Below are 14,427 nucleotides of genomic sequence, written 5' to 3'. Positions count from 1 at the left end.
GGCCGCCGACGTGAGGAAGAAGGCCGCCTACACCGGCACGCCCCCGAGGAAGAAGGCGCTCGCAGCAAGGGGTCGGGGTCCTCCTCCGCCTCCGGCCGGCCACGTTCTCCCCGATCATAGGCACTCAACCGATCACGCCTACCACGTGTTCGATGAAAACGTACGGGAGGTAAAAAAGTTCTTTTGCTTGAAACACTCCGGTGATCTTTGGTTCGACTTTGAAGCACTTGTTTATGCTTTGCCTGTTGAATTTTGTAGCCAAAACATGCACTCAACATATACCGAAATGTTGGAGGAGAATGCCGTACATTTGAGTGCTCCCCTTGACGATTTCGATACACCTCATGCAGAGGTCAAGGCGGAGCTGGATCTAGCGAATGACGGTGGTGATAAAGTGGAAGTGATTGAGGTATGATGCTAGAGTGGGAAGGACTGAAAATTACACAGACAGGAGCGAAGCTGAAGCTAACACTACTAGGGAAAACCCTAGCAGTAGCGCTGGTTTTGTGCTCACTAGTAGCGCGGGTAGACGCGCTACTAATAAGACGCTACAGCTATTGCTTACTGCTAGGACAAATAGATGTAGCGTCTGTTCACTCCCACGCTACTGCTAATGTAACTACTGGCAGCGTGTTTTCTGTCCATCGCTACTAGTATTCTTTTTTATTTTTTTATTTTTAGTGTATTTATGTGCCATCATACAAATGTTGGTACAATACCAGTTATGAGGTTTACATCATTATGTCCATAACAGTGTGTCAAATGAAGGTGGATTAGGTTCAAGTGGAGGCAATATGTGGTGCATGTCAAAAGTATACTACTAATCCAAACTTGATCTAGTTTGGACTAGTAGTACTTTCGATGTGCACCACATGTTGCCTCCACTTGAATCTAATCCGCCAGCACAAGCTATTTAATCATCATCATAGTCATTACCACCAACAATATTTATTTAATCACCACTAACACTAGCTAATAATAATCATCATAGTCATTACCACCAACACTAGCTATTTTATCATCATAGTAATAGTATAGCACATCATCATCCTCAAACTCATTTCTAGCTAGCTAATCACACCTGCTGCTCTCTCTTAGGTAAAATAACATAAAACATGTGTACCTCTCCTCCTTGATCAAGTTGGAGCATGCAGATGAACCTGTCTCCTAATCGTGGGTAACGCATCTGTTTGCTGCCCCCTAGTACTTCTCTGCGCTTCTCCATCACATATTTGGTCCAGTCTTGCACTATTAAGCATCCGTCGCTAATCTTGAATGCACTAAAGTAATCTGTAGGATATTTTGGTCGTAAGCTAATAATACTCATGGTACCTTTAGTCTCGATCCCATAAGGCACAACATTCATCGGGAGTCCCTGTTGAAGAACATCGTATGGTAACATACTTAGCAATGAAGTTTAGCTTCAAAAATAATATACGCAAAAGATGCACTGAGGACAAATAGTAAAAATCTTACCATCCTTCCTAAATAGATGTGACCGTAGTTCATTACGAACACTATTGGTCGCACGTTTTCAGTACTAACATTTTTAAGTGCATGAAGAAAATTTGTCTTGACAGTATCAAGATCCTCAAGCCATGAAACATAATGACTTAGCTCCTCGCAGTTTAGTTCAGCCCCGGGACAGTAGTAGGTCCTGTCTACCAAGCGCTGGACATGTTTGCTTGCACCGAAATAAGCTGACAACAAATTAGTTGTCAACTATTTTTGAATAAACAATATCAAAGACATAAATATGGTTGAGAAACTTACATAATGGTATAACTGGAGGCGTCTGCACATCGACCCAGATGTCGATATTACCTTCAATATCATCTTCCGGACGAATATCAAAGGTGATAACCATATCAGGCTCAAATGCATAAGTCTTGCATAGTGTTCGCCATGTTTTGCATCCAAAATAGGTGTAGTCGTCTGAATTGTATAGTTTTGCGTGGAAAATATAACCATGCTCGGTCTTCAAGTAAACTTTCTTTTCCTCCATAGTACGACTGAAACATATCTTATCCAATACAAAAACTCTTGCATGGCAGGGGATACGCTAGTAGAATAGTAAAAAAAGACTTGTCATGCTTAATGTCATGCTTAAATTATAAGTTGAAGCAAATAAAGCAAATGTCATGCTTAATTACGAAAAAAGACTTGTCGTTGTGAATTACTGTATCCACTTCGAAATTCTCGTCCAGCTTGATGCTGAAGCACCTATCATCATCTAGGAAGATTTCGTCGCACAGGTCGCGCTCGTCTTCGCAGTATTTGCAAATACCAAAATCCTTTTCGTTGTCAGACATTTTCTATGTTCATAGTTAAAACATTAATTGAAAATTGATCGAAGACAACTACCAGGATACTCAACACATAAATCTGGGGCACTCGATATTTCCTACATATTCTGGCACAAGTCATGCCAAAATTCACGGAAAAATCCGGCATGACCTTTGCTAAAATAGGACATATCGAGCGCTTGAAATTTGCCGGAACGGAAATGAATCAACACTCCGGCAAAACATAGGCCACTCGAAGGTGTAACCTGCAAACATGACCAGCCACTTGGGCAAGCACATATCTTATTTGAGCAACACAAGATATACATTTCAAAATATCTTATAGGACTCAAATTAGCATGCATTCAATAAGCAAAAGTAAATCATCTCATGCGTCCGTACATCGTCGAATATTATCACTAATACATCCCGAATAGTGTCATACATATAACATCACTAATACAACTAAAACCCTAGCACACGACGGATATCGACGCAGGTGGTGGACACCCACAGAGAAGGAACCATCACAGGATCATAGCTCCAGTGAGATCCCTGGAGAACCTGCCAGGTATTGGAGAACCTGTACTCCAACGCAAACAAGTAGCGACGGACGTGCGCGTCCTCCTCATTGACACGGTGACGCACCACCTTCGTGGGGTCCTCGAGCCTCTAGACCGCCACCAAAGAAGGTTCAGGTCAACGACAGGCTGGCTCCTCACCAACCTGCGCCCCCCGATAGGTAGCGCCTCCCAGTACCACCCCGACGGAGCCCAGTCTCGGACATGGCCCATCTGGTCAAGCAGGTGTCGTCCTCCGCCAACTCGACGACGAGGATGCGGGATAGGCATCGTCCACGTTGATGCGGGAAAAAAATGCTTTAACTAAAAAATATCAACAAGTTCTTACTAACTAGTTCTATTAATTCAACTAGTTCTTATTAAAAATAAACTTACTATAAATAAAAATAAACTAGTACCTAATTAGTACCTAGTTCTTACTAACTAATTAGTACCTAGGAACTACTGCCCTAATTACCATCTAATTTGATGAAGCTAGGGGTGGAAAGTGGTAGCGGATATTCCAATTATCCAACTATAAAGTGAAATAAGTGGTCAAATTTTACTCGTTTTATGATTCATCTTAGAAATTTGATTCATTTCCACCCTTACATGAACCCTAACTCATTTGAGCTGCATCCGCATCCGATTCGTTTCCACCCTTACATGAACCCTAACTAATTTGATGCAACTAAAATATAAAGAAACCCTAGGCAGAGGTAGGGGAGAGGGAGGAGCAGGCGTGCTCACCTCGGGTGCCTGCGACGAGGGAGGGGCAGGCGGCGTCGAGGTCGGGGTCGGGGCTCGGGCGCGCGGCGGATGGTGGCGTCGAGGTCGGGGTCGGGGGCGGCATTGAGGTCGGGGGCGGGTGCGGCGTTGAATCTAGGATCGGGGGCGGCATAGAGGGTGTGCGGAGAGCGCACGGTGGCCGACGAGCGACAGCGGCGGCGAGAGTGGAGAGCTGGATTTGGGGGAAGTGACCGTGGGGAAGGACGAACCCCGTGGTTAAGTCAGAAGTAGCAGTAGCGCGTTCCAGAAAGCGCGCTACTGCTACGTTAGCTACATCGCGTTCTGGGATACACGCTACTGCTACTCCTTTCTCTTTTCCCCCCTTTTTCATTTAGTTTTCTTCACATTTTATCTTTTTCCTTTCACCTTAATCTATTTTTTTCATTTTCAATTACCTTTCTATTTGCTTTCCATTTAATTTTATATCCTTTAGCAGTAGCGAGTTTAGATTAAAACGCGCTGCTACAAAGAAAGTAGCGGTAGCGCGGTTCGATATAGGTCACTACTACTATGTGTAGCCTATTGGCTAAGCCGTGGGAATTTTAGTAGTAATGTGTTTAGAACAAGATGCGCTACTGCTAAAACTTTATCTGCAGCGCGGTTTGCACAGGCGCGCTACTGCTACTTAGCATCAGCGTGCTTTTTTGACCCACGCTACTGCTAAAGTTCTGTGTATAAGGTTTTCCCTAGTAGTGTAATGTTACCCTGATGCACTACTTCACTATGGCATAAAATTTTCAACCAACAATGTACTGAATAAAGGTGTGTTTAACAACTTCTAACATGAATTTCGGACATAACAATAGTCGATCTATAACAAAAATAACATGAATATTTTTGATTTCTACTCCTATAAAAATCTCAGTCATGGTGTATCTGCCTCTAGACAACGTGAGCCCTTCGATCTACCTGGAACTAACGGCTGAGATGTGTGTGCATAGAGACATGGCTTTGCGGTAGCAGATATTTACCCACCTCTGCCACTGTATAAAATACGGAACTACTCATCCCAGCCTCATTTCCTTTCTGGTTCATCTCATTGCATTCTTGTCAGCGGCGGCGAAGGTTCCTGAAGATGGAGTCCAGACTCTAGAACCCACTGCAACATCCTCCCGTCCCCTCCATACGCCCTCCACGTCGGCTGCTCCTCCACCATGCCCTGTCGTCAATCTCCCTCTAGAAATATTTAACAAACTTTGAGCCATGGCAGAGCTAATTTTATTGTGGTTCCGTTGCAAATGCACGGGCTCCTTGCTAGTATAATACTAAAACAAAGAACAAAATTAACTGAAAACTTTGTCTTGCATTTCCAAGTTCTAAAACACATCATCAAAAATCAAGGTCCAATAACCTACAAGATAGACAAGATAAAAAAATAGAATTGACTTTTCAAAAAAAACATAATATACTGTCCAAATCAAAGAACTTAGAAGGGCTTAAGTTTTTGAAAAATTTACCTTTAATAAATTCTCTGCCCCTAGACATGTAACTGGTGACCTTTTTCATGTTTTTTCTCCATGTAACAAATAACATCAACACTCAAGCTGTCATTATTGAGGCTATTGCGCGAGTACGTTTTGACAAGTTTCATAGATGAAAAACACCTCTGAAGTAATATATTTATGTAAGATTTAATATGCTAGCTATAAGTTCATACATACACTTGATGGAACTTGTACAAATATTTAAGAAAAACAACACACAAAAGGATATACCGAAGCAGAATTCAAATTGAGGGAGCGATAATTGAAAAATACTCCCTTCATCCCATAATATAAGAGGTGTAAAAACACTTTTATATTATGGGATACAGGGAGTATGTTGCTATTCAGCAAAGAATCTGAGAGAAGTAACAAAAATTACAGTGTATCGAAGTGTCGATTGCTGGCTAAAAGCATACTGGACGGATCCTGCTACTGCACGCAGTTGCGTAGCCATGTAGGCGTGTATGGTGCGGCCGTCGAGCTGGCAACTGCCCATACTTTCCTAGGAACGGATCGGTCGTTGCCGCCGCCGCGCTTTAGCTGTTCGAGAATCGGACTCAGGAGACGATGGATCGATCGCTGGTTCCTTTCAGACAGCAAGAAGATGGATCAATTAGGGACTCGTGCATGCGTGGTGACTAGATGTGAACAGCGGACATACTTGAACATGATGGCTCCATCTTGTTGATTATATAGGTCCTATAGCACCACTCTCAGCCCACTCTAATGCCTTGGGCCTTATAGCCTATAAGTAGTAATAGAAAAAAATTGATCGGCCTTATAGCCTATAATTAGTATTAGAAAAAAATTGATCTTTATAGCATGTGCCACAAAGTGGGTCTATTGGGCTCTGTCTCTATACACGGAGATGGAGAATGTGTGCTTGATTCAAGTATACGAGAATGTGTCACTTACACGGTGACGCGGTGTTCATGATGATGGTGGTGCTCATTCTCCAGTCTAAAATGTTGAATATGTTGCTGCTCATTCTCCGTTCAATGTGGATGATGGCGATGGAAGTGCTAGGGACGGTGGTTGTGGCGACGATTCTTCACAATAATGAGGATGCTGCTTGTTTTTTATGACATGTGGTCATTTGATCATATTTTATTTTGTTTAATCGCGTATTTGTATGACTAAACTTGATATCTCGTATGTTGCACATAATTTTGTATGTGATAAACTAGTGTAACAATGTATATATAAATTTCGTGCATTTGTATGAATTTATCAGTTGTCAATATTGGACTTATAATTTTTTTTGGTACCGCGAGGCCTCCGGCGCGGAACAAATTATCTAAACCCATCCCGAATTGTACTCTGTTCGTGAACAGAATTTGCGGAACACGGCTTTAGAGGATCTACTATAGATACTCTAAAAACAGTAATTTTTCTCGCATACTCTAAAAATATAACCAATGCCACTTGTTTATATCAATCTTTTTTACTTGACTATAAATTGTTTTCCCGGCCCATCATGGTAAATAATATATTTATTATGTTATACATAGTAAAATTAAAAAAATGACATGCTAACAAAATATTAACTACAAAACACGATTTGTAATGCTTGTTATTAGAAGACACTTGCGATGAACTAGAAACATATTTAGCCACAAAAGGTTATGCTTTTATCACTATTTTGTTTGAGATGTTTAAAAACACTATAATTTCAAATAGACAATAATTTAATTATTCTTAGACTAATTTCTACCTTTTAGAAGTTTTATATTATATTCATTTGTGCTTGCATTGTTCTTTAATATCTTTTTTTGCAGGGTGTCCTTTAATATCTTTGTAGAGAAATATACAAATGCACATTTCTATAAGAAAAATCTCTAATCTAAGGCAATTGGTTGTTATATAACTCTAGATGCCTCGACAAGTGACTTTGCATTTGGTACTTGGAACAATATGATGACCTCTATAACACACAAGTGCGTTCACGTATTTTTCTTCGCTTGATCGGCATCATCCCGCATAAAGTGTGCAACTCAGTCGTAAATAACATCAACTTCGAATCTCCCTACACCACCAGAAATTTATCCAGCATGTCAAGATGTCCACATGTGCGTGTGTGTGGGGGGTGGGGGGGAGGGGGTGACAGCATTGCCATGACTTAGTGATGATAATACATGTACGCCCGATGCAATGTTAGTGGTCGATGCTCCTGAAGTTGACATACAAGAAGGACATGTTCTTTTTACAGACAATTTAACGGATATGTTTCCTATAGGAGAAGTTCATTTGAAACATTTTGAAATGAAGGAATGACTATTCTGATTCTCTTGAAATGAAGTCCATCAAAATTTTGGAGGTCTTTCCTAACTTTTTCTCATGTTTTTTTCTGTGTTCACCATGCTTTATTTTTTAAGTTTAACTTCTATTTTGGCACCTATTGGAAGTATGGTACATGTCACCTCAATTCCCAGTTTTAATGTTTATGTATTTTGAGTTCCAGGGCTTCATCAAGTTAACTTCAAATCTCAGAGTATTCGTATTCCAACAGAGCAACAAATGTGGGTGGAACTATAGATTCAAATTGGCGAGCCTTACCATTTACATGGAACAATGATGGAGACAGTACTACTTTGAGCTTGACCGAATGGACCCAACAAGTGGAAGGCATTCTATACGAATTACAGTTATAGCTCGATGACGCTGTTCTACAGTACTATGACATTACATCCATGATAGCTAATTGTACAAAAGAGTGAATGAAATGAACAACGAAAATCCAACATGGTATTTCTGCAGACGGGCTTCTCAGAAGTGAGCCAAGCTGTATACTAGAGTCCATGAAAGCTGCGAGCCGAGAGAAGAATCTGTTAGTAATTGAAGACACCCAATTTATTCAATGTGCGAACAGAAAGAGCAAGAACTTAAGGAGTTGGTTTAATGTTACAAGCTTGTGTCGTACTGAAAAAGTAGTACCACATGATAGTGCTAGTTTTATGTGCCAGTAGCGGTTGCTAGTTAGGAGGCCAACAGATAACATGTGAAAAGAAATCACTATGAAGACATGCGTATGAATGGTAGAAATGACTTCGATGTCGGTGCAACTAGAAGGCGGTGAGGAACAGATATAATTATGGATGATGGCTTACAAGGAAAAGGGTGAACGAAGCAAAGAGCCCCTCCTGAAGTAGGGCGGCATGGCCTCCAAAGTCTTCCTCATCAATCTTCAGCAAATGCGCATAGTACAAATGAACTATGACGGTGGAAATTGTAAAGAATCTGCAACAGAGAAAAACAAAATATGCCACATGGTCAATTTGGCTGAAAAGAGGTAAAGCATGCATTTATCGAAAGGGTGCTAAAGTTATCCTAAAACGGCATTCGGATTTTAGAAATCAGGGACCCTGTTACTGAATTCTCTGGCTAACTTGTAACAAACCATACTGGTTATGATAGTCCTGAACTGCTGATACTAAAATACAATCATAATCCAGTATGTCACGTGCTATATAAGCAAAGGGGCATATTACTGGCCATGCGAAATGTCAAGCCATGATTTTGAAGTGTCTGAACATAGAAAATGCTCAGGAGTTCAGCAAAAATCAGCAATCAGGCGATGTCACCGCTCACAACACAATTTTGCACAAGGTTTTATTCCCTGCTGAAGAGAGCAGATACATATACTCTTATGGACTGAGGAAAAAGGACAACTCCTATCTAGATGTCGAAGTTTGCATTTGGTTTGAGAGTGTTAATCTTTCCAAGGAACTCTAGCAAGGTGAACGGAACCGGCCAATCATACATCAGCAGCCCTTTACCAGTTTATTCACTAATGAACACCTAGAAACTCAGAGCAGTTCATATCCCGCTGTGCTGTAATTGTGTTTGTTTGCTAACGGTACAAATGAACTATCATGGTGGAAATACTAAAAATCTGCTATACAGCACAAAAAAAATATGGCGCATGGTCAAATTGGCTGAAAAGAGGTATGTCGGTCTTCATTTATCAAAAGGGTGCAAAAGCTATCCTAAGGCGATATGCAGATCTTGAAAATAGGCACCAAGTTACAAAATTCTTCAGCCAACTAGCAATAGACCATCTATGTTATGATAATCCTGAATTTCTGATACCAAAAATACAATCACAATCCAGTATGCTGCATGATGTAAGCAAGCACGCATATTGTTGGACATGAGAAATGTTGAGCGATGGTTTCAAGTGTTTGCATACGGAAAATTCTCAGCTGTTCAGCAATGGTCAGCAATCAGGAAATTCATCACTCACAATGCAATTTTGCACCACAAGAAACTACATATACTCTCATTGACTGAATAAAGGGCACCTTTGAAGGAACTCTAGCAAGACGAGCAAAACTAGCCAATCATACATCAGCAGCCCTTTGCCAATTCATTCAACTAATGAACACACAGAAACTACAGGCAGTTCATAACCCACTATATATATGCGGCCATTGTGTTGGTTTGCTGACGGCCACGCCAAACAAAGAGCTGATTTTAACAGCCCATGCCGCATCTAATACCAGACAAAGCGAAGAACCTCCAATTCGCAGTGAATCTAACACTCACTTGAACAAAGCGGGCTTCTGAACTGAAATCACGCAGATAACAGATATCGCTAGCCTCATCTAGTACTATACCACGCGATGGGGGAGAGATCCTGAATTCGGAGTGAGATGAGCTCATAAATTCAGTTAACAATGAACCTGAATCTGTGCCTAATCTATGCCTATGTCTGAAGGGAAAGAGAGAGGAAGACTGGGGCTTTGAGGAGGGAGGGAGGGAGGGACTGACAGGGCGATCCAGAAGGCGCCGACGAGGGGGACGGCGCCCCAGAGCAAGCCGCAGGCGAGCCCCACCGCCTGCCGGATCCAGTGCACCGCGTCCAGCAGCTGGTCCTGCAAACCAAGAACAAACACCGAACCAATCAGAACTCCACGGAGTCGCTCGGGGACACTTCGGCGGCGGCGGCGGCATACATACCTTGTCCAAGGACGCGTCGGGGTCGAGGTACCGGGCGAGCCTGGAGGGGAGGGCGTGGCCGTTCTGCGCCGCGTGGTGCGGCTGCTTCGCCGCCGCCGCAGCCGCCTTGGACTTCCTCATGCCTCCGGGTCCTCCGCGGCGGCGGTTTTCCACGCGGGCGGCGGCAGATGGGATCGGCGGTGGGCGGGCGGCGAGATGGGATCGCTGGTGGGCGTGGGAGAGAGAAAAGACGGAGCTTTGCTCGGTCCGGTCGCCGACGGACTCCTTTTGGCTTCCGCCTTAGCAGGCCGTTGGCGTATTCCAGGACTCCGTTTTGTTATCCAACAAGATCCTTCTCTCACACGTTCTAATAACTTCTAACTGAAATCACCATTAAAGATTCCCCTTAACTGATTTGATTGAAACAGAAATACCATGCCCGTCTGTCGGATCATTTGCCTCTTGAAAAAGTCTGCTGTTGTACTGTTCTTAACTCAAGTTGATTCAATGAGTGTGTCTCGTCCTTTTTGTCTTGTCGCCTCCTGCGACTCAAACATACTATCTAGCATCCCATCCCGATCCTTCCAGCTTCGTTGAACCCTCCGAGCTCGCCTCTAAACAGCTTTCGTAAAGTCTCCTTTCTCGCTTCGGCCACCACGTCGTTACTGGATGATTAGTTGGTAGGGATCTGCTCTATGATCTCTATATACATTGCTGACAGGCGTCGTTGGTGGTCTCGAATCGCTTTTCACCCTTTCGGAGGTTGATAGTCAACTACATTTAACAGAAAAATTGCAAGCGTCTTTTAACAAAAAAATTAGCAAATTTCACTCCTATATAACGTACTGCTGGGTCCATAATATAATACCGTTTTGCAATCTATTGGAAATAGTTGTAAAGAACAAACCTTTTTCTATCAACAAAATGTGCAAACGAGGTTGCTAATAACAAATAAAAGTCTGAGCAGCAATTGTTGGTTTTCTTTTTGTGGTAATATGTGTCTTATTTATATCATTTAGATCATAGTACGAGCCACATACACACTGACCTAATAAAACTAAAAAAATAGCAGAAGCTGCAGAACGGTACCCTTTATACAAGGGAACACTAGCCAAAAAGTAAACTTATAAACAAGACTGAAGAAACCTCTGAACCTGCTGGCAGGGCCGCCCGACGTGCCGCTTCTACGACCACGGGCACTCTCTCCGTTACGGGGTTCGAGTATCCAGGGGCCAGTGCTGTTTATTCCTTGTTTTGGCGGTTCTGGTCGGGTTTTCCCTTATGTCAGCCATGTTGGGTGGCCTGCGGGCCATGGGACGTGGAAGAGGTGGCCATCCCGCTCCCGCATGCGTGCAGATGCCTACCTTGCCCCAGAAGTGTTTGCCAGCCTTTTACAAGTAGTTTCCCCCAAAAAACATCCACCTGGGTCGACTTAGTTCTCCCCTTTCGGGATGGGTTGTCAAAGATGACCACCTTCTAGGCGTCACATCACCTCACCCCTGTCCATATGCCATGCCCACCGACGTCAGCCAACTCTGACCATTCTTACCGTACTTGGCCATATATTAAGCACAACCGGACCACCCCTCTTTCCTCCCATCAAGACCACATCATCCATGTCTGAACGAAACGAGCTTGAGCAGTCGTGACGTGATCGCCATCATTGTACGGGTCCGCCGAGAGTTGGCCAACCACGTCGTGTCCTATGAGGTACGCCTTCGGGGTCCTTGGTCCCTGGGGGTTCTCTCATCCATTGAGACTCTGGGTGGCGCCACCCAGTGCCTGTCGTCTGGATACGGTGATGACCCGTCTCAGCTGGGCCTCGGCCCCTATATTGCTGACAACTTCATAGTCATTATCCTCGGTCTTCACCATCAACTGGCAGGATCAATGCTCCATGGCCTAGAGCGAGATGGCAGGTGGCCCTCTCCGACGACTTCCCAAGGAGGTGATGTTCCATTCCTGGTCGGTGGTCTCGGATTCTTCTTGTTGGGTGTGGCTACTCTTGTACTCTTGCTCGAGTTTGAGTGGGTGGCGTTTTTCCTATTCTCTAGAATGTCGATTTTATTTTGACATGCTTCATTTTTTTGAGTTTTTTCTTGACATGCTTCATAAGAGGATTTCCTCATCACCTTGTATCTGTTCGGCCGTTTGGGCTTTATCTCTAAAAGTTGGGTGTAGTTTAAAACTCAAACTACAAGGACATCACATAAATGGAACAATTAAAAGACTAGTGAATAATATAGCATAGATGCTCAAAATAATAATAATATACCATAGTGTAATGGTTACACGTGATCCTCGTCCGCGCTTATTCTTGGAACCAACATGTTTCCAACCGCCATGAATTCAACTGAAAAAAGTGACACAAGCGGGACACGTATGGACGAGACTCAAGTCAGTCATAGACAATTACACATAGACATTCTCCTATTACTACTACACTAGAGTAGACTTCATGGACGTGAGATGTTGATTGGCATGGCACGAAGTCAATGATCCAGACTTGCAAAGTACTAGAAATTTAAGATACCGTTATATTATACGTTGGCTCACTGATTGCATTCTAGAAAAATTAATTCCAGCCGTATAGCTAGCTAGCTAGATCTGCACACTACGTCCCTAACTAACAAATCCTCTGTATACACACACATATAAATGGTACTCTCTCTGTTTCCAAATATAAGTCTTTTAGAGATTCCAGCAAGTGAGTACATATGGAGCAAAATGAATGAATCTAGTACATCCTAAAATATATCTACATACACCCGCATGTTGTGGTCCATCTAAAATGTCTAAAAAGACTAGGAACAGAGGGAGTACATATATATAGTAGTAATAAAATAGATTCTTGGTGACCTTGGTGCATGCATGGGCCCACGCGGCAGCGTCACCGGCAGATTACATGGCACATAGAGATGGTCTAATCCACAAACAAATAAATCCTTATCTCAACAGGGATAGCCTCCCCTACCGTAGCTACTCCATCCATCCACCTCCGATCCTCTCACCGGCCATCATAATCCGTGGGAAAGCATCTCCATCCCTATCATCTTATCCCCATTTGCCAAATTTAATAGTGATGCTAAATGTAGTTCAGACCAAAATTTATTATCTGTCGGTAGACACAAAAGTTAATTCCTATACATGCTTGTTAAAACCAATTTCATTAAGAAAATTGAATTTTCAGCACACCTGTTCCCTGTCCAAAATATAAAAAAAAACAAGAGTTTCTTTCAGAGGGTAAAAGAAAAAGATTTGGCAAAGAATTAATACCTAACTACTACAAAAACGTCTTATATTAGTGTACATAGGGAGTAGCTCGCTCTAGTTTATTTGCCACTCTGCAGCAAAATCTTTGTTGATATTATGGCATAAATAGTCAAAGACACACACTGTACTTAATAGAGCACAAGTATGTGATTCTCAATAAGATGCGTAAAAATATCAAAAACGATACTTGACCACAGGAACACACATTCTATATAACTATTTATTCATGGAGAAACTATACATTATTAGGGAGATTCTTTGGTTGGAAAGCGATGTGCTACCCTTCCTCACCAACAAGACGCTGTGTGCACTTCCTCAAGTGGAGCACAAGAAAATGGACTTTAGAAAAAAAAAAAGATGTAGCAGATCTGGTTTTTGTGATTGGCTACTGACCAATTTTTGTTGTTGTGAAAACCAAAGCCCGCATTGTGCTGGGCGATTTGTGATCCCTAAGTGCTGCTTTGACACCTAATGTCGTAGATTAATGGCGCTGGATCTTCTTATGCAAACACCGATTTGTCTGGCTTGTGCTAGTTAATGATATAGCTCTGGCAAATCTTGGATCTTAACAGGCTTATAATATAGTGGTATACATGATAATGTTTGATCAGCAAAGCGCTTTTGTCCCATGTACTAATGTGCAAGCCAGGCTTAAGCAGGGGAATCCTGCCCGCCTTTTTGTTCACAAGTAAAACAAAAGATGGACATAATTGATCCTAAATATTGCATAATCATACTGGGAAATACAAAAGTAAAAAAGAAGAGAAAGAAACAAATGATACAGTATGGAAAATTGTCAGTCAGCAGTGTGCAGTGCAGGTGGTTAGCTACACAGAGACACACTGAAGAACCAACCCCTGGCCTAATTAGCACTGCAGTGCAGCAGTCCTCCCTTTTGCATTTTTGCTAATTTTAAACATGGAACCCCACATGACATCAGCCTACATGCACGCGACACGTCATCGCCATCGCCGTCAGATCTGATCTGAGTGAGCTTAGACTAATCAAAAAATTTGCAAGTGATTAAAAGGGGAGCCAAATGTAGATCTGGATCATACGTACACTTCACCCCTACAGACTAGAGTAATTAAGCAATTG

General features: G+C 42.5%; 1 protein-coding gene across 1 annotated transcript; it reads right to left on the bottom strand.

Moving 5' to 3' along the window:
• Window positions 1-7,626: 7,626 nt before the first annotated feature.
• On the bottom strand, window positions 7,627-10,347 carry LOC119270755 (respirasome Complex Assembly Factor 1-like). Its single transcript, XM_037552808.1, has 4 exons — window positions 10,078-10,347; window positions 9,889-9,992; window positions 8,226-8,355; window positions 7,627-7,923 (listed from the first exon to the last, which is right to left on the bottom strand). The coding sequence occupies exons 1-4, from the start codon at window positions 10,195-10,197 to the stop codon at window positions 7,885-7,887; spliced, it is 393 nt and encodes a 130-aa protein (XP_037408705.1). The 5' UTR covers window positions 10,198-10,347; the 3' UTR covers window positions 7,627-7,884.
• Window positions 10,348-14,427: the final 4,080 nt, after the last annotated feature.

Source organism: Triticum dicoccoides, chromosome 3A, assembly GCF_002162155.2.
Source record: "Triticum dicoccoides isolate Atlit2015 ecotype Zavitan chromosome 3A, WEW_v2.0, whole genome shotgun sequence".
Lineage (NCBI taxonomy): Eukaryota > Viridiplantae > Streptophyta > Magnoliopsida > Poales > Poaceae > Triticum > Triticum dicoccoides.
This window is presented reverse-complemented; position numbering and strand designations above follow the sequence as displayed.